At 38.6% G+C, this 19,901-nt stretch overlaps 1 protein-coding gene across 10 annotated transcripts in view; it reads left to right on the top strand.

The window, feature by feature from the left end:
- Positions 1-19,901, top strand: part of RTTN (rotatin) — a 145,464-nt gene that overhangs the window by 1,529 nt on the left and 124,034 nt on the right. For 8 of the 10 annotated variants that reach the window (XR_012157271.2, XM_073331722.2, XM_073331724.2 and 5 more), the window contains 7 exons: positions 84-282; positions 1,601-1,690; positions 5,875-5,965; positions 7,347-7,461; positions 7,974-8,124; positions 9,178-9,343; positions 12,758-12,939. Coding sequence is in view for 9 of the 10 variants with exons in the window: in XM_073331724.2 (XP_073187825.1) it covers positions 84-282; positions 1,601-1,690; positions 5,875-5,965; positions 7,347-7,461; positions 7,974-8,124; positions 9,178-9,343; positions 12,758-12,939 (994 nt within the window). In the remaining variant the exon portion in view is untranslated. Of the gene's footprint in view, positions 1-83; positions 283-1,600; positions 1,691-5,874; positions 5,966-7,346; positions 7,462-7,973; positions 8,125-9,177; positions 9,344-12,757; positions 12,940-14,025; positions 14,166-19,901 lie in introns of those variants that run through there. The other 2 variants (XM_073331720.2, XM_073331728.2) reach the window with 2 other exon arrangements.

Genomic DNA, 19,901 nt, shown 5'->3' with positions numbered 1-19,901 from the left:
AGTTCGATAGCTATGTCTTTCTGATGTAGTACAGAAACTTAAAGAAATTGCCAGCAAGTCTGATTATCCTCTTTCTGATCTAGCATCCGTCTGCTGTCCAGCAATTGGTTGGGATTGGTGCAGTGGAATTCTTTTCTCAACTTCGTCATAATATGGATCCAAATCTGCAGACTGTAATTGATGGGATCCTAGATGGGCTCTTCCTACTTCCTTCAGAAATTCCTGCCAATTATCCAGCAGTGTCTTATCAAGGTCAGCCCTTACCGTCAGACGACAAACCAGGTAATTTATATTTTTGAAGTTTACTTGCTTGGTTTTTTAAAAAGAATATTCCAGTTCACACCTTGTTCATTTTCTCTTTACATTTCTGAACACAAGTGTCTTTGGGAGAAGGCACTACAGAGTTTTGTTTCGTGGGGCTCCTTATCTAGTGCTCATGGTGTTTTTGGGCAAGGGTGATGATGTATCATTTATGTTGCTCCACTGGCCTAACCCCCTTGTGTGTGGGTAAAGGAGTATGGTAGTATCAGCAGCTATTCTAGCTTTGAGGCTGCAGAGTATGAGAGCGGAACAGCTCTTTTTTTGGCTCTTGCGGCCTTTCCGACTCTTGCAGAATTTCTCTGTGCATAATTTGTTTACTGGGCCTCTGTGAGGAATCAAGATTAGGCCATTAACTCTTGTTAAAGAACCTAACTAGCTTTATTGGTTCTCTTTTGACAGTTCAGGCAGATTTTTACTTCTCCAATTTTGATTCCCACTGTGTATGAAATGTGGTGATTTCCCCCCCTCTCCCCCCCAGCTACTAAGCTACAGCCCCTCTCATATGCCTACCCTAAATATCACAATGCTACTATGTGACGGTAACTTCTGATTCCAGTGTAAATTATATGTGATAAGCATGTGCTAGTTTTACTCAGTTCTTTAAATCAGAAGCCACAATTGCCCCTTCGATAAATAGTTAGCCTTTTTTAATTGTAGGGAAACATTAAAAATCAAGCTAACAGCGTGGATGTGGTTAGACCAAATGAGATTCCTAACTTGGTTTCCTGAAGCTTACTTTTGGGAATCCATATTGCTATTGATGTTCCAAAGGGATATTAAAATAATTGTGGGTGTGTATGTGTGTATTTCATATGTTTATATATTTTAAAAAGCCCAATAAACTGCTGAACTGACCTGCTACTTACTTTAAGGTTGACTGTGTACCTCTAAACTATCATTCTCTTTGGAAACTTTACCGACTATTGTTACAAAATTAGTACTTCAGATTAGAGGAAAACATTTTCTCTGTCTTTCAGTTTGTTTACTTTGTTCATTTGGCAGCACTTTGTGTATAGTCAGTTTCCCTGTTTGCCTAGGACACAAGAAGGAAACAGAGAAACATCTTACAAATTGGAGAATGTGATTGTAAAATTACAACTCGAGAGAGGACTCGGGCAAAGTGTAATATCTGAAATAAATAACTCCATTTAACTCCATAAGATTTCTAATTTAGGGATAAAGTAGAAAACAATTCAACCACAGAATACAGAAAAATACAATATTTATATACAATGAAAATGTGCTTTTTTGTTTACTGCCTTGTTTTGTTTTGTTTTAGTTTTACCCCAAGAAGAAATAGTCACTGGATATTTTCACCAAGGCAGAAGTAATTTGCAACAGATGGAAATCCCTCCCAAAAGATCAGTTGGTATGCAATTGAAATAATTCTGTCATACACATATATTCAATAGAGGATTCTGTGGAAAATATAATTTCCAATATCTTTTTAATTACAACTGGCATTGTTGTGCCTTCTGCTTCCTGCTGCCATTTCGTGAATATGGGCCCCATAGAAACTCCACTGGTAGAAATGATAAATCTAGTTTTCATCTAGTCATTCTTGTGGAGTAACAATTAAAAGTAGACATTTTAGAACATTTTTAATTTTTTAATATTTTAAAATTTAAAGGACCTAAATTCCAGTGGCAAAAGTGACTTAGGGAATTAGCCTAAATACCATTAACTTGCAATGAAATTTAGACTCTTATACGCCTAAGTCTTTTTTGAGAATGGGACCTACATACTTTTGAAAATGTTATCCTTTATCTAAATAGTAAACAGCACTAATGCTTTTTTATTTATCTAGTATCACTGAGATAACTGTAAGAAACATAGCAGAAGTACCTCTGTCACACACGTCCCTGATCAAACTTCCCCTGCCTGGACAATCACCTTACTTGGACCTCATATGCTGGACATGTATACTCTTAAGTTTCCTGTGATCTGAGCAGGCTTCAGAAATGTCTATTCCCTTGGCTTCCTTAGCATATTTCCTGTCCATGGGCTCTGTCTGTTACCTCTTTAAGGAAATGGGGCCCTGAGACCCCATTGCCAGTGACCCTAGGACCAGAGCTGCCCCCCCCCTCGCCCCGCAAGCTTTGAAAGTATCTTGTCTCCTCATTGGTCACTTTGGTCAGATGCCAGCAAAGTTACCTTAGCTTCTTAACCCTTTACAGGTGAAAGGGTTTTGACTCTGGCCAGGAGGGATTTAAAGGTGGTTACCCTTCCCTTTGTATTTATAACACCGCCTGTGGGGTAATTGGAGAAAATTAGCTTCCCCCAGACTTCGACCATCCTGTTGTTCTGTTCAGTCCAGATTTGTTCACTAGTTGGTATCTTTTAATGCGGGGTGGCCAACCTGAGCTTGAGAAGGTGCCAGAATTTACCCAGGTACATTGCCAAAGAGCCACAGTATTATGTAATGATTTACATATGTAAATACATGTATTTATATGTGTTTGTGTGTGTGTGCGTGCACACATAATCATTATATCATTTGATGTATAGTTAATGACAATAACAACAACTTGTCTTAACCTTTTACTTAGTGGGACTTCTGGCAGTCTTTGCTTTCAGCACTTCCTTTGAAGTTTGTGTTCAGTTGTGCTCAAATGCAGCAGTTCTCTTAAGTGGCTGTCTGTCAGAACGGATCGGTGCTTGGATTTCACATGTTTGAGCATCAAGAAAACAGACTCACAAAGATAGGCTGAGGCAAACATCAAAATTAATTTTAGGGCTGCACCTCTGATGTTGCAGTATTTATCCTTTGGTACAGATTTCCAGAAAGTAAGGGTCCCCTCTGTCTTCTGAACAGATTTCAATCTGTCATCTTCCAAAAGTTCTATTATTTCCATCTGGGATGTTGCTTTATCAGTGACTAAAGGGGCCTTCAGACAATCAGCTTCAGCACTAAAAGGGTCAATCAGAAATCTGATTTGAGGTCTTTTTCCTCAAAACTGTCCTTAATGTCTTTAATCATGCTCGCGTATCTAGTTGTGCTCCATTTTAGGGGTTCTGCAGCATCTTCTTTTGATCTGGCTTGAAGTTGTGACACTGAGGGAAATTGTGTCCGCTATCTCTCAAGCATTTGTCTGTGAAACAACTGCAGTTTGTTCATGAACGCAAATACGCTTAGATCAGACAGTAACTGGAATTTTCCTTGTAAGTCCACGTTTAGTTTATCCAAATGCAGCAGCATGTCTGCAAGAAATGCGAAGTCTAGAACCCATCCAGGATCTGTAAGCTCAGGGTGTATTCTTTGCTTCTCCTTCATAAACAATTTTACTGGTTCTAGGAGCTCGAAAAAATAGGAAATAACTTTACCTCTCAATAGCCATTGAACTGCGCAGTGAAATGGCAAATCGGCAGGGAAGTTGTCTTCATCCAGATATTGGATTAGATTTTGAAATTGTCTGTGATTGAGTGCATTTGAATTGAATGAAATTCACAATGTGCAAGATATGTTTCATGATGTGATCAAATTGGAGATTTGTAGTTGCCAGTTGCTCCCGATGACTAATACAGTGAAATGTCCAAAATTCGGGAAAGCTCTCATCAGACTTACAAAGCCCCACTAATTCATATCACAGATCCCCACATGGACAGAGCCCCATCTGTTGCAATGGCAGTGAGCTTCTGTACAGGAAAGTGGTGTTTCGCAACTAACATCAATGCCTCCTTTAGATCTCATCCATGAGTTCTGTCCTTTAGTGGCACGATAGCTAGGAGTTCTTCACTTACAACACAGTTGTCAGACATAGTCCGGATACATACCGTTAATTGAGGTTTATCGAGTACATCACATGACTCATCCAAAGGAATGCTCAAATACTCACACTGCTGAAGTTGCAAGTTAAGTTGCGATTCGATGTCACTGTTCAGGTTGGAGATTCTGCATTTTATTGTGTGGCGTGAAAACTGCAGGCCAGAAATTTTCTTCTGTAGATTCCTGTTCTCTGGTGACAGGATTGAAATCACATCAGTGAGGCAAGTTTTTATAAACTCACCTTCAGAGTCAGGCTTTTTTGCACAGGCTATGTGCCAGGCCACATAATAGGAGGCTAACCTTACAATCTGTGATCGGTTGGCAAATCTGGTGAAGTACTTATTCTCCCACTCCTGTTGGAAGCCTCGATTTTCATCTGTGTATTTTGTTTTCCATTTGCACTTGCCTTCCATTGTTAGATGGTGTAAGAAAACGTTTGATTAAAAATTTCCACACCAGGTAGTCACCGTGAAGTTAAGTCAAGGAGACACAGGTGCTGGCCTGGACTTGCTGGACCCCTGGCACAGCCCCAGGCCCTGCCTTCCACTCCACCCCTTTCACCAAGTCCCCACCCCACCATGACTCTTCCTGCCCCACCTCTTCCCACCCCATTCTGCCCCCTCCCCCAGTGAGCCATGTCTTTGCCCTTCCCCCTCCCAGAGCCTCCTGCTGGCCTCGAAACAGCTGATCGTGGTGGGCAGGAGGCAAAGGAACACTGGAGGAGGGAGTGGAGAGGCTGCGCACTGGGTCCTCACTCCTCCCCACTCCCTGCCCCAGTGCTTCCTGCTCACCGCAATCTGCTGTTTCGCAGCGTTGAGGAAGCTCTGCGAGTGAGGGAGGGGAGCTGGGCGCCACGTTCTCGCTCCACCTTCCCCTTCTCCCCCCCCCCCAGCCTCTTCAACACCATGAAACAGCTGAATGCAGTGGACAGGAGGTGCTGGGCGAGGGAGGGGCCCCGGGTGCTGCTTCCTTGCTCCTGCCCCCAGAGCCTCCTCAATGCTGTGAAACAGCTGATCTCGGCAGGCAGGAGGGAGGGGAAGGCGCTGATGGGGGGGAGGGGGGGGCAAACTGCGGACACTGAGGCCTGCAGGGGGCCGTGCCTGCGGACAGTCAATGTCAGCAAAATGTCTCGTGGCCCGCAATCAGATTACCCTGATGGACGTCAGGTTGCCCACCACTGCTCTATATCCAGTTAATCAGACCAACCTGCTGAAAAGCAATCCATAATGTGTAATGTTCTTTTAATTGTTCTGTCAGTAGTGTCACAAGATGAAAACTAGGTTTTACAAGTTGACATTGGCATTACCATACTTCTTTCACCAATTCACTTTTCAGCAGCATATTAGCCATCATTAGGAATACAAAATTACTTAAATGCAATTTTTAATTAAAAGGTTAATTTAAACAAGATATTGTCACAAATAAGAAAAACAAATAAGTTTAGAAATTACACAAATTATTATTAAGTGTAGAAATTGGAAATATAATTCTTTTATGTTCAAGTTTGGGAAAGTATATGTTTTTGCAGAAGAACAAGATAAGATTACAGGTTGATGCATGTGAGGTAGGGGAAATATTGCTACTCCTTACTGAATCTCTTTATGTAATATCAATGAGTGACTGCAACTTGTTCATTCTCTGATTACTCTACTGAAAACTCTCATTGGCAGCTCTTCAAATAGATTTAGTTCAATCAGGTTTTATAATTAAAAATTCTGTTTCTCACTGTACACATGTTGACTCTTCTAAAGAAATACACTAACATTTTTGAATATGCTTTTTAACAGTAAATCAGGCAGTGAAGTGTTTGAAGTTTTCCACATTTCCTTGGTTAACACTGACCACAACGGATAGACATGTTCTTTCATCAAATGAAAGGTAAAGTAATGGAGATTTTATAGTAATATTTTTTACTTCATTGGATTGCAACCACTCAAACTTCACTTTTCAGCACTAACTGCTCCTGTTGTGAATATTTTTTAAATGAACTGAGTGATTATAAAAGCTATTCTGAAGGCTGATAGCAGTCATAGTACACGGTACCCACTATAGTGTCTGAACTTTGTCCTGAACCTTTACCTTTAGCATAAATTGCTGAGTCAGCCAACAATGCCAATTTGGTGGGTTTTGGGATGTGGACAATTCGTTGGTACTCACTAGAATAAGATCATGAGCTTACTTTGTATGGGTCACCAAATCATTATTGGTAACTCAGATATGAACCCAGTCAGCTGTAGCTAGTATGTCTCAATTCCAGTCCCTTGAGCCAAATGCTCCTCCTTCCTGGTGTGAAAGGCTTTAAACGTTGATGTTACTCCCTTGTTGAAAACTAGATGATTTTCTGATGGTGGAATTTTAGACTATAAAAGCCTTTAAAGTGTTGTGGTAAAAACTTCTGTTGCTTGAATCACTTCAGAATAGGCAAAACAGCAGATAGTATATGTCTAGTACAGAGAATAATGGAGGAAGATGGACTAGATTACTTAACAGACCTGTTCCATCTCCAACTGACGTGTCACTGTTTGCAGAAGAAACAGATTTGTCTACTTTTCCTGTTTGATAAATTCCAAAATCTGGAAAATATATTTAATGTTTTATTTTTTCCTTTAAATGTGACAGTTTGACAGATTTCTGGTTCACAAAACAGGACAAGGTTACTACTTTGGCTTAGGTATTTAAAAACTATTTGTAATGAAAGAAGAGGCACAGTAGGGAAGAGAGGGTGGAATGAAAGAAAATTGAAAAAGCAAAGGAGAAGGACTTGAGAAAGGGAAGTTGGTGGAGAAAAGAAATTTTTTTTAATGGAAAACAGTAAAGCTAGAGTAAATGCCATTTGTTCTAAATTGGCTTCCTTTATGTAAATTCTTACGTCTGACTGAAATTCTCAATGTTGCTAATTTGGGTAGTGGTAATGGTAGAATTTTGTTACTTATGACATTAGTCAATTTGTTGTTTACCATAGGGAACGACTAATTTCACAGGGAACTTCTGATTTTCTTATCTCAATTTAAAATTCTGAAGGGATTAAGGAAATAGCTTCTCCTTGAGAAATATAGGTTGAAAATTGGTTTGATCGCAAATGGAATTGAGTTTGGGTGTAACATTGCTCTTGTTTGTCTACAAAAATAACACAACCAGGAACCTTTACTTGGAAAATGCTTTCAATTGCACTGATAGCTTTATAAGGAAAAGTCTATCTCTAATGACTTCCACCGTTCTAGTATTTCTGATATTTAACTAATTTCAACTCAATTTTTAGCTCTTTGAGAAGTAATAACCACAGTTTAATTTGGAGTACGTGTGAGCTTCTACAGGATGTTATTATGCAAGATTTCCCTGCTGAGATTTTCCTTCAAAGACCAAAGATTGTTCAGGTTAGAACTACCATCACCTAAAACTTTCCATTGGGTTACAAAGCGAGCCATGTAAAGCAGGAGCTCAAATAAATTTTCCTGATAATCCATCTGGAGCCGATGCTTCTGTGTTTAGATAGACACTAATTAAATGAATGTTTGGCTAAGTGGAAGGAGAAAATGGAATTTACTACATGGCGCACTTAAGAGAGGAAACCTGCATTTTTAATTTTGTTATAGTCACCTGCTTAGATGTTCACAACATCTAATCTATGCATACTATGAATTGGGTTTTTTCTCCACATTCTTCTGGCTAAGGTGAATGGCAAGTATCTCCCATAAAAGTTGTTTCTAGGCTGGCGACAGAGACTCATTTGAAAATAGTATGAAGTACACACTTCTTCTCGGACTAATAATGTTGCCTTCAATGAACAAAGAACTTTTAACTGTCCTTTCGGTATGGTTTTGCTTACACTGGTTCAGAAGTTATTTTATTTTTGTTTACAAATTTCTGTTAATCCTTGTGTTTTTAGAGCCTTCTGTCTCTACTAAAGCTGGCTTTTGGAAAATCTGGAAAACACCGCTTAGCCTTGCAGGCTGTGTCATGCCTGCAACAGTTATGTATCTTCTTAAGAAATAGGCTTAATTTTCACAGAGATCCAGGCTTTTTCTCCACTGACCAAGGTGTGTATAAATAAATGTTGTGTGTGACTGTGGAATGGATTTTCTAAAGATGATAATTTGTCATGTTTGAAAATTCCATCCTGTAGCAATGTGAGTTTGGGTTGCTGCCTTGCTCAAAAGTGATGATGAATCTCTTCTCTCACATGTAGGCTGTGCATGCTACATGTGTTAAATAAAAACTATTTTATAAATGTTTTAGGATTGTAAAAATATTAATTGGAATTTTTTCTTATGCTCCTCCACCTGTAAAACTAGGTGCATTAGTTACTGTGAGTCCAACTGTACAGGCCTCAAATGGAGAGGAGACCTCAATTAAATTAAAACATCAACAGCAGCATTTGAACCTGGGACTTCTGGATCTAGAAGCAAAGCCTCATGACCCAGCAAAATCATGACTGACTTTCACTAAAGACTGAAGGACACCCTCTCCTTCCATGGCCTATTATTCAGCCAAATTTCATCTTTTTTCTCTGCCTGCTTTGATGTTAGAGCTTTTCATAAAACATTGCAAGCATGTTGTTACAGAAACACTGCTTGTGATTCTATAGTTAAGACTGAACTGAATTTTGCGCTTCTAGCAAGATTCAGACATTTTTTTGTATGATGAATGGAGCACTTACTTTTTGAGTAAGAGCACCCACATCTTTGACCAAAAGCTGACCCCAAACTTCTTTGAGGCTTAGATAACTTTTTAAAAAAATCTTTACTGGGCTCTGCACTTCTAGAACTTGAAGCAGAAGTACCAAAATACAACACAAAATGTTCATGTGAGATTTCTAGTTGAATTTTACAGACCCAAGAATTATGTTTAAATTGTTTTTTTCCCCCAATGTTAGTCTGAAATGAACCTCTCAACTTTGAGATTCATACGGACTAAAGTAGATTGTGCCAACATCCTGTACTTTCCTCATTATTTTTCTTACTCTACTTTAATGAATAGTGTTAGGTTTTTTTGCCATTTGTTAACCAGCGTGGACTTTTCGTGCTTCACCGAGCGGTTTGTAGGACAGAGAGGTGCGTGGTAAATTTATTTTTCTGCTTTTGTTGTATAAGGTACAGCTTCTCAGAATTCTTCTATGTCTTATGGCCAAGAAGCAAGAGGACCTTATCATTCCCAGAATCCATCACCTGGAAGTAGTAGCCCTCGACCATCTGTGATTGGACGTACAGGTCAGCGTCCCAGAGGTGATGGCCAAGACTGGGATGCAGCGTCTTCCAGGTGAACAAAGTGGGAGGCTAAGTTAAGCCTGTTGCCTATTACCAGAATTACCTATTTTGCTCCTAGCCAGCTTGTGGGAAAACATGTGCAGTAGAACCTCAGAGTTATGAACACCTCAGAAATGGAGGTTGTTTGTAACTCTGAAATGTTCTGACTCTGAACAAAACTTTGTTCTTTCAAAAGTTTACAATTGAGCATAGACTTAATACAGCTTTGAAATATTACTGTGCAGAAGAAAAATGCTGCTTTCCCTTTATTTTTTAGTAGTTTATGTTTAACACAGTACGGTACTGTATTTGCTTTTTTTGGTCTCTGCTACTGCCTGATTGCATATTTCCAGTTCCAAATGAGGTGTGTGGTTGACCGGTCAGTTTGTAACTCTGGTGTTCATAACTCTGAGGTTCTTCTGTAAGTCTAATTGTTGAAATTAGGATGCTAATTGGAAAAAGTCTTTAAAATAACGAAACTTAAATTTTAAATGATATTCACAATTTCTAATATCCTTTTGATCTCTCTCATTCTGCTCCTAAAGAGAGAGAACTGTCTGGTATTTTAGAGATGAACTACAAATATCTGACACTCTCAAATTGCTAAAGATAAGAAATCAGCAATTCAGTGTGTGTAGACTGGGTTTACAGTGAGTTTTGAAAACCACTTCTTCTCCTATTTATTTGACAAGTATTGAGATCGGGATTTTTTGTTTCCCTTCAACAGTTAGTAACAGAAAAAATTTAGAATGAGTGTAATTTAATCTGATGTAACTATACACACTTACATAAAAAGTTTCTAAGGATTTTTGGCATACAAGCTTGACCACATAACATTTCAGTTGTACATGATTTAGCCACATAATTCAAATCTTATGACTGATTTACTGGACACTCTTAAAATGTAGAGGTTAGTGTGTATATGTGGTACTCCTCTTGGCACAAGATTTGTAATCACTCTAAGAATCTTTGTCCTTTATTAGGTCATTAGTTGAGGATTTAAAAAGACTGAATTCTTATTTAGTCAATGGTGATACCTTTTTGAGTCTTTATTGTATATTGGTTAGCTCTACTAACTATTAAGTGTTCTCACATTATAGATATGGTAGCTCAGATGATTAATTTTAAAGGTCTTGAGAGCTATTATTACTATGTAAAAAAGTTATTGGATCTAGTACATTGAGTTTTTATTAAGCAGGTATATAGCATGATAAATGAACCCTGTGCTTTACAGCACATAGGCAAAGACCTTTCCCTCTGCCCTGAAGTGTTTTATAATCTAACATGGGAAAGACTTAGCAAAGATCAACTCATCTGATAAATGGCAGGGGTGGCTATCTCATTGGCTAGGAAATCAACATAGGATGACTTGAACTTTTAGCAGGTGAGAGAGAGAGGACATATAGAGAACAAATGATAACTTAATGAAGTACCATATTGTGATCTGTTTAACGCTGTCTGCATGCCAGTGCTCCCTTAGTCTCCTGATCTGGCTGTCCATATGACAGGAAGCAGCACAGGTCTGGGAGCAGCCTACTGCTGCCCATCCTATGCATATGGGTGGGGAATTCATGGAGCTTTGGTTCTGTTCCTCATGCATCTGCTCATGCTGCAGTGAAAGTAACCTATGCCATGCTCAGGGAACAAAAGGGAGCCAAGAACTTGGACTGTGTCTGTTCTGTGTAACTACTCACTGCTTCTTGCATGAGGCTTGTGGCAAAGCCACAATTTAACTCGGCAGCAATATGGTGGAAAACTTGAAGCTCAACGAGAGAATGAGATGAATTAAACAACAGAGAGAAAAGAATTAGGAAAGAGGAAAAAGTGTTGCTTCAAAATTCCAATCCTTATGTCTAATACTATTAAACAAGAATCCTTTCTAGCCACCAACTCTTGTTCAAATTTTCATAATCTGATTTATTTTTCTATTTCTGTTTCTAAATATCACACTTTCTCTTCTTGTCTAAAATCTCTGGAACTTTGCTATCGTCTGTGTTTTAACTTCTGTCTGGAAACCTATCCTTTTCTTAATACTTCTAATGATTTGATGCGTCGTCTCGTCCTCATCTTATAAGCACATGTATGACAATCAGAACCATCCATTGTTGATTCATCTGTATTTTTGTTTCCATTGCTGTATCGTCCTTTTATTCTCCTTCAACTCTTAAGTTCAAAGAATCTATAGGAATATGCTGCTATCCTTTCAAAGTGCATTGGAAAGAGGAATCCATATAAAGACAATATAACATAATGTAACCATACTAGAGATCACTTCCTTCAAATTCTTCATAAGGGAAAATGAATAAAGTTATTGTATCTTGAATTGCTTTATAAATCCTTAGAAATATTTAGTCAAAATAATGACTTGTAGAGATGAAAACAATTATAAGAAAAACCTTATGTCTTTGAGCTATCTTCAGTTCAACACATCTGGCGAATCTAGGAGCCTTTAAAGGTAGCTGGAAAGAGATAAAAATCAAAATGTACTGTTGATGCATATGCTTGATTGTATTGAAGATGTCTTTGGAGGGGGTGGGAGAATAAGGCACTGTTTATCCACTTTGATGTATAAACAAGGCCTGTAAAGGATTTTATGTTCAGCTTGTTTTTCACATTAGAAAATCAGGTCTTCTAGGGACTGTTCTTTCCTGGAAGATTCTATGGGCAGCCAGAGAGGTAGCAGGGAAATGACATTGCTGATACCAAGCAAGTGAAACCTGATTTATTGAAATGAGACTTTAATTCAGACCACTCCACTGTGGGTTGTTTTGTTCTTACTTAGGGCTTGTCTCCGCTTACTGTGGATCAGTGCTGCGGTGATCGATCCACTGGGGGTTGATTTAGCGGGTGTAGTTAAGACCTGCTAAATTGACCACTGATCGCTTTCCCGTCGACTCCGGTACTCCACAGGAATGAGAAGCACAAGGTAAGTCGACGGGAGAGTTTCTCCCGTCGACCCACCACGGTGTAGACACCGCAATAAGTTGACCTAACGTATGTCGACTCCAGCTACATTATTCACATAGCTGGCGTTGCGTAACTTAGGTCGACTTAACCCCGTAGTGTAGACCTGCTCTTAGTTTTAGCACAACCATCTAATACACGGAAGGAAAAACTCTTTTTTGTCAAAGATTCAACGCTCCATTCATTCCCGATCCACATTTCTAGGTCCATCTTTGAAGATCTCTACTAAAACAGGCAACATCAGACTTAACATACTGTAAATTTCTAAGGAAAAAAAATGTCCCGCATCCTTTTTTTTTTTGTTTGTTTATGGGAGAAAAAGCTAGTCTGCCTTTATAAATCATAAAGAAATGAAAAAAAGGGTACAATCCTTTTTTACCTCTTCAGGTCTTTTTTTTTGTATGGTTAATTAAGTTTATGTTGTTTGACAGTGTTTAATTACTATATTGTATTTGCTTTGTAGTGGAAGCAGTACACAAGCTAGTGCAAACTCCAGAATATATCTGCAGTCACCGCTGGATGTAGGGCACATTGACCTGCCAGACCTGGAAAGTGAGGATACTTTAGAGTTACAGTTCCAACAGCTCAGCCTTCCTCAGTTCTGTGTGTCCACCCTGGAATATGCTGTACCTCTTCTAAGAACAGGTGAATGGATATTCGATGGTTTTTTTGTGTGCAGGAATCCTTATTTTCCCTCATTTTGTATCCCATCCCAGTAGGAGAATCCCATAATATTTTCAAAATGGGTGCTTTGTAAAGATTTTTTTTTTTTAAAAAAAAGCAGCCATTCTTAAGCACATTAACCACATTATTGTAGTTGTTTTGTTGTGGGATATTTGGTCAGGCTCTGTGAAGTTGGATTGGCTAATAGATCTCTGGCTCTGTTTTGCCCTAGAAAAAGACAGTGGGAAGAAATTGAGTGCACAGGGGAAGGAGACGAGGAATGTAGTGTGATTCAAAGGGAAGAGAAAATAGTGAGTTTGGCTGAGACAAAGTAAAGTGGTACAGGGGTGTGTAGACTGACAAGCAGGAAAGAAACCCTCTCTTAACTAAACGTGGTTTCTTTCTGTCACCAGCATGAACATGCAGCTCTCTTTTTTCTCTGTACTGTATTCTTTACAGGTGTCTCTATAGTTGCCCTCCATAAGCTTATGCAATTCACATTTTTAAAATAAAAATTCATTTTAATCAAAACTTATTTCTGTATAATCACTATGAAGGAAAAGATCTCTTTCTAACCCAGAGCAGGTACGTCGTCTCTGGGGCTAGCTCTGTAGCTTCCTGTCATGCAGCCCTGGTCTACTCGGAATATTTCTTGGCCTTGTCCATGTGAGAAAATATTCATGTGTGGCAGAAACCTTTAGATTTTTTCTATATTGTTCAGTCCTTTTCTTTTTTGGTGGACATAGAGCCTTAGTGTCCATTTGCTAAACATTAATATTTCAGAAGGACTTTAGAAATAAAATCTACCTATTGTGCCACATTAAAATAAGTTCAAAAGTATTTCATCTTGTGTTTGTGTTTTGACTAATCTGTAATTTTTTCTCTGTAAACTTCCATATACATTTATTAACTGAGGACTTGTATGATGAGAGAGAACGAATAAATCGTGTGTGACTCGTGCTTTATCTTCCTGTCACAAATTGGAATTTCAGTATTTATATATTTTACTTTTACTTTCTCAGTACTGACTTTGAGTACTTATTCTTGGGTCCTGTTTATTGCCAGGAAAGCAGATTTTTCTTGCTTCTGCAAAAAGGAGGAAATGGAATGATGGAATCCACAGATTTCTTCTTGCATTTCATTAATGACTTTACTAAAAGAAAGTGGTGATCAGATGAGTTGCAGAAAGGAACGAGGATGCCTTTCCTGTAAGAAATCTACATAACCTGTCAGTTATATTAGTTAGCCAGCTGAAAAATCCAAGTCACTTTTGACATCTGTTGTTATAGGTTTTGTTTTGGTAAATGGAATATCCAGATAACTTTATCAGGAAAAGTATTTTAATGGGCAGTTTATCTATTCTAAATTTTGCATTTTCATAGATTTATAGTGTTAAATCCTGGCACCATTGAAGGCAATGGCAAAATTCCCCTTGAGTTCAAACAGCCCAGGGTTTCACTGATAGACTTTAATGCCAGAATGGATTATGATTATATAGTGAGACATATAAGGCCATTTAATTTATAGAGAACAGATACATTTCAAGCTAATTTGTGGTTTTTGCATATTGCCTTTCAGTTGAGTCTGCCACTGCAAAGCCCCAGATTCACAGTACAGTCTTCTCTTCATCCTACAAAACAGCTATGCTTTGGAAGTTGGGGGAAGATTTTAGTTCCTTTGGATGATGCATAAGCCTACATCTACGCAGCAATGCAATGGGGGAGGGTTCCAGAGACCAGGCTCCAGCCTGAACCCAAATGTCTAGCCAGCAATTTTTAGCCTCCTGTGCCAGCCACAGGTCTTGTATGCCAGTATAGATGTACCCTATGTGTCTAGATCTGGGGTGATGTGGTTTCTCCCTGCTCCCCTCACCTAGGGGTGATGTAATTTCTCCTTACCACCCAACCTAGAGTTTAAATTCTTTACATGGCTTTGTCAGTGTAAGTGGGTTAGTTATATCTCCCTCTGCCTCCCGTAGGGTGGTAATGGGACATAAGTAGAAAACAACCTACTATATTTTCAGCCCGTCTCAGGAGGTGTGAAACCCCATGATCTGGGGACAACCCTTATTTTCCCCCGTTCTCCCCTTCACAACTCTCTACCCCTCTGGATTGCTAGTTTAGCAACAGTGTCTGAATGTGCCTTGGAACATAATTGTTGGCACAGTTAGTGGTACTGTTAATCTTAGATGATATTTATACGCTCTTTATTTTTCTAAACTGGTTAAATTAGTAGGGAATAAAGTAAGACCAAATGTGAAAAGTTATCTCATCCAAATATTACACTGTAGTATATTTTGGCCTGCCTTGGATAGTGTAAAGATTATTTGACTTGTAAAGATTTTTATTCAGACTTATTAATGTATCACTTTATACTGTCTTGATACTTCACTTTATACTATTTGTGTGAAAATATTTAAGTGGCTTTTTATGTTTTTTTTTGGAATATGTTTTAAATCAATAACAAAGTTCTTAAATTGATCTTTTTTTATGGTTTCTAATTTACTGAATATATAATCCAGTATTTAACTGTCTAGATGCAAGTATCAATTTTAGACCTCCCTGAACCAATGATTTTAACAGCCACACAGCATTCTTATGGATCAGTGGAGCAACTACTTGGCCTTTGTTTTGAAGCATGTTTATAGAATCATGCAGTTCATTAATTGCATTATTTATTAACCTATTTGGAGCTCTCTTGGTTTGAGGAGTTGGCAGGTGATCAACTTTTTTATTTGAATACCGTTTTGAACTACATTGTGGTGTGGGGATGTGGGAAGCTCTTGTTCACTGTATTGAACTCTTTTGGACTAATGGTCGGTAGTTTACCAAGTGGACACTAGTATCTCATAGGAAGTAGGGATGTAAAAGGTTAACTGGTAAGCATTAGGCTTATCATTAACTGACCTGAACCATTAACCCCCTGCGTGCCAGCCAGAGGGGTCCCAGCTCCGGCAGTCCCACTTATGGCTGTAGTATTTGAGAATGGTGGTCAGTTTTGTCTAAAATCCAAGAGAAAAGGCTGGTACGCTAACTTTGCTATGCTGTTCCTCAGTCATACTCAGCTGTACATTTTCTATTTGCAAATAGTGACAGATTTCCAGACTCTGGTAGCACAACTACTTCATTTTCCTTTACCAGTATTACAGCAATGTACATATTGATATTCTAAACCCCGTTTTACACGGAAGGGAAATTAGGTGCATCATACTTTGCTTCTAAACTTTTCTTAATTTTTTGTGGAAGTCACATTGATGATTGCAGTTATTTCTACATACATTAATTTACCAAATTTCCCCTTGCCCTTTAGTATCGAAGTCTTATGTGCCTTCTAACAGCAGTTGATTCACAGCGAAGAGGTCTGTAAAAGGACTTCAACTAACTGAACATGGAAATGTGCAGTAATTTGAAAGCCTAAAGAAATCAACCTGTATTTGTGACTCCTTAAGCGAACGAGTTAGGGTTACCACTTAGTTTTCCTTGCTTAATTTAAAACTCTCATCACACAAGGTCTCATCACACAATCGATTCTTGAAAGGTTGAAGAAATGCTTGTCTGCATTAATTTCAGACTTTTAACAACTTCCAAATGTATAGTCAGTTTAAATGTAATAAATGACTGATAATAAATCTAATACTATGTAAACATCTTAAATGCTATAAAACTTTATTTTGCTCTTTAAAAGGCAAAGAATAGTCATTCAGAGTATGTCTACACTTTTAGCTTGAGTGTGAGTCTCAGCTTGAGGAGACATACTCAAGGTAGCTTTAATTGACCTGGTGCACTTAAACTAGAATGTAGCCGCAGCGGCACGACTGTGGGAAGATAGAGTATTTACCTAGCATTTCTGATCTCTGATGGCAATGCTTGATTAGAGCTAGTGTGAGTATGTCTTCGGGAGCTGCAAATCTCACCCTCAGCTTGTAGCATAGACAATACCCTAAGTTACTATCCTTTGCATTTTATGTTTAACGCAAAATAAGTATTAAAACATTTAAGGTATTTACATATTATTAGATTCATTATCAGTCATTTGTCACTTGTACAACTTTAAACTGAAGTGTAGATGTACCCTCAATGAAAGGTTCATTTTGCTTTTAACAGTGAGTAGGAGATATTTTTATTTTAAATATATAAAATATAAATAGTTCCAGATTGGAAAATTCACTAAGATAAAAGTTAAAGTTATAAATACATATATAACATTATTATAATTTTGATTTATAAAAATTCAAAGTAAAAATTCAAAGTTCCACAACTGACTGTACATATTTCTGGACTCATTTTTCAGCTGTCCCGTCCTTTTTAAAAAGGTAGTCACAGTATGTAGCCCAATCTTGATCAGTTTATTTTAAATAACTAATTTAGCTCTGTTTAGGACCTTCTCCTAATATTCAGGGGCTAGCATAGATGCATTTCTAATGCATCAATCACTAGTATTAAGGAGTCACATGCATATATCCAAACTTAGACCAAGCTCTTATCCCTATTTTAAGTCTCTTTGGGGGAGGGGTGTTAATCTCTTTGGCCTTCCTTTAGAAACATTATGGGGTCCTTATGCTACTTTATTTGAGAAAGTCCTGTCTGAAGAAGTTCTGTTGATATGATTGCCATCAGTGATATCACACAGCAAAGGTCCTCTACTCTGTACCAGTTCTTGAAAGTTTCACACTTAGGGCTATCAGTGGGAGCTTCCACCTTGATTGAAGGTGCTGCTGAAACTGTGAGGAAAGTGGAGAAAGAGTTGCTATTAAGAAAGCTTGGCTCTTTTCCACTGGTGGCATTACATTTTAAGGTCCTGGTCCTTTATTTGGTGTTGGACTGGATGCTAATGTGGAGTATTGGTGTGATACTCTCACCGTTCTGCTTTGTTTAGCAAGAGGACCACGATATGTTGAATTAGCTGTAGCGTGCATGTGGCCTGCATAGTCCTCTCCAGGTAGAGTGCATTGAAATTGTCTAGCTTGGAAGTCACAAAAGTGTGGATTACGTTAGCTAAGTCTTTATCTGTGAGAGGTGGGTGCAGTCTCTATTTAGAAAATGCTCTGGCTGCTGTTGCTGTTATCTGTATTCATGAGGTTCCGCTGAACCTTGAGACTTCATTCTACCTTGACAATGGAGATGTTGCCTTCACTAGGTAGTGAAATTGTTGCTTTTGCTGATCCTTAAAAACTTTCTCTTTCCCTTTCCCTCACTCTCACTTCAGTCTTACCTGGATAGTGTAAACTGACTATTTCTTGATCAGAATTCATACTCATCTAGACTCCAGATCAAGTACCCACCCTCAGGGTGGGCGGGTGCGGGCTTACTATGGAAATGTAGCATTTCACTACTAAATTAACATGTTTGAAACCATAACTAAGATCAGGAACACTACAGTGACCCTCCTGAGCTATAAATGGGAAACTTTTTTAAAATTTAGTGTGTGAACCTCAAAAGTACGAACAAATATGTCACAAAGGAGTGGAAGCATAGGGAAGAAAGTGTACCCAGTGAGTCAATTGCAAGAAGACCTTAAGCATTGAGAATGCCAAACCTAACTTAGCCCTACTAAAGTTTTGCCCATGCTAGGAGGCAGGGCCTAACTTGTCTTGTTGAGAAAACTGCATGATGTTGAGTCCACTCCCAATAAATATGCAACAGATAAAGCAGCAGCTGTCACTTTGGAAGCTGCCAGCCTTCCATCTCTGCTCCTTTTGTGGCCACTAATGGCTTAGCGGCAACTCTCATGTACAGCACATCTGCAGGCTTGCTATTCCACATTTCTTTGCTCCCAGATCCTCAACTGTAAGAGTACCATGAAGCCCTACCTCAGAGTCACCAATAGGCAATCCACATTAAGCAGAATGTAACCTTCTGGTTAATGGGGACCAAGAAAAGGAACTTACAAAATGAAAGAGTAAAAAAGAAGTAGAAAAAAGGAGTAGGGGGTGGGAATGACAAGGCAAAAGATCCCAGATTGAAAAAGAACAGGAGAAAGAAAATGGACCAAAAAAAATAAGTCTGTGACTAGCTTGGGATGCCAGGAAAGGGCATAGCAGGATTATCCATCTACCAGCCTTTGACAAAAAGTAGGGAGCTGCTATCTTAGTACATAGGCTAGTGTGGAAACATGCATCCTATGTTGAAAACAAAACCACCAAAAATGGGGAGATAACTTTCTCTCCTGCCTATTCAGGTGGGATGTTTCAGGCAGATTTATCCCTGAACTAGAAAGATCAATCAAATAACATCATATCCACAGCGGTGGTAAAATGTGTCTGCAATACTACACAACTTTATACGTAAACATCCTCATATAGCCAACTGAATTTATTTGGCAAAATTCCTGTCCATGGTAAATATACATTAGCCTTTTTTTCCAGGAGTGTCTTCTCTAAGGAACTATTCCCTAGTTGTCATTTAGGAGTTCACCCAAGGTTAGCAATGCAACGTCTGTGTCTTCACTGGGCTTATAAAAATGCTAACAGTAGGCACAATAATACACTAGAAATGGTGTTGCTGTAACTAGAAGAAGGAATTTATCATTTCAATAAGCTGACCCTTGTGAATTCAGGGTAGTTAAAGAATCCAGGGTGGAATGTGACTTTTTCCTCACAAGAAATGTGAGTGGCTGGCTTTAAGTAGTCAGTGTCATCAACTAGCATATGAAGAGCTGTCTGTAGTACAAAGAATGAAACCGTGTCAAGATCTGAACTGTGTGTGGGGGGGGTGCCTAGTACTTTTGGTGAATAGTGAGCTCTCTAGTGCATTAACTGTCAAAATGTTCTTTCCAGAAAACAAAGAAAAAGTAGACGTGATTCAAAGCTATTGCTGGATGTTGCAGTGGTGACAATTGATGCTAACTAAGTAGCATGAATGCACAAGAAAATTAATTTTACAGATGTTCAGAGTTAAAGTATTCCCTGGCTGAAAAGTGGCTGTTCTACTAACATTAAATCATTT

This window comes from Lepidochelys kempii, chromosome 2 (genome assembly GCF_965140285.1).
Source record: "Lepidochelys kempii isolate rLepKem1 chromosome 2, rLepKem1.hap1, whole genome shotgun sequence".
NCBI classification, from domain to species: Eukaryota; Metazoa; Chordata; order Testudines; family Cheloniidae; genus Lepidochelys; species Lepidochelys kempii.
Note: the sequence above shows the minus strand (reverse complement) of the source record. Positions and strands in the feature narration are given on the sequence as shown.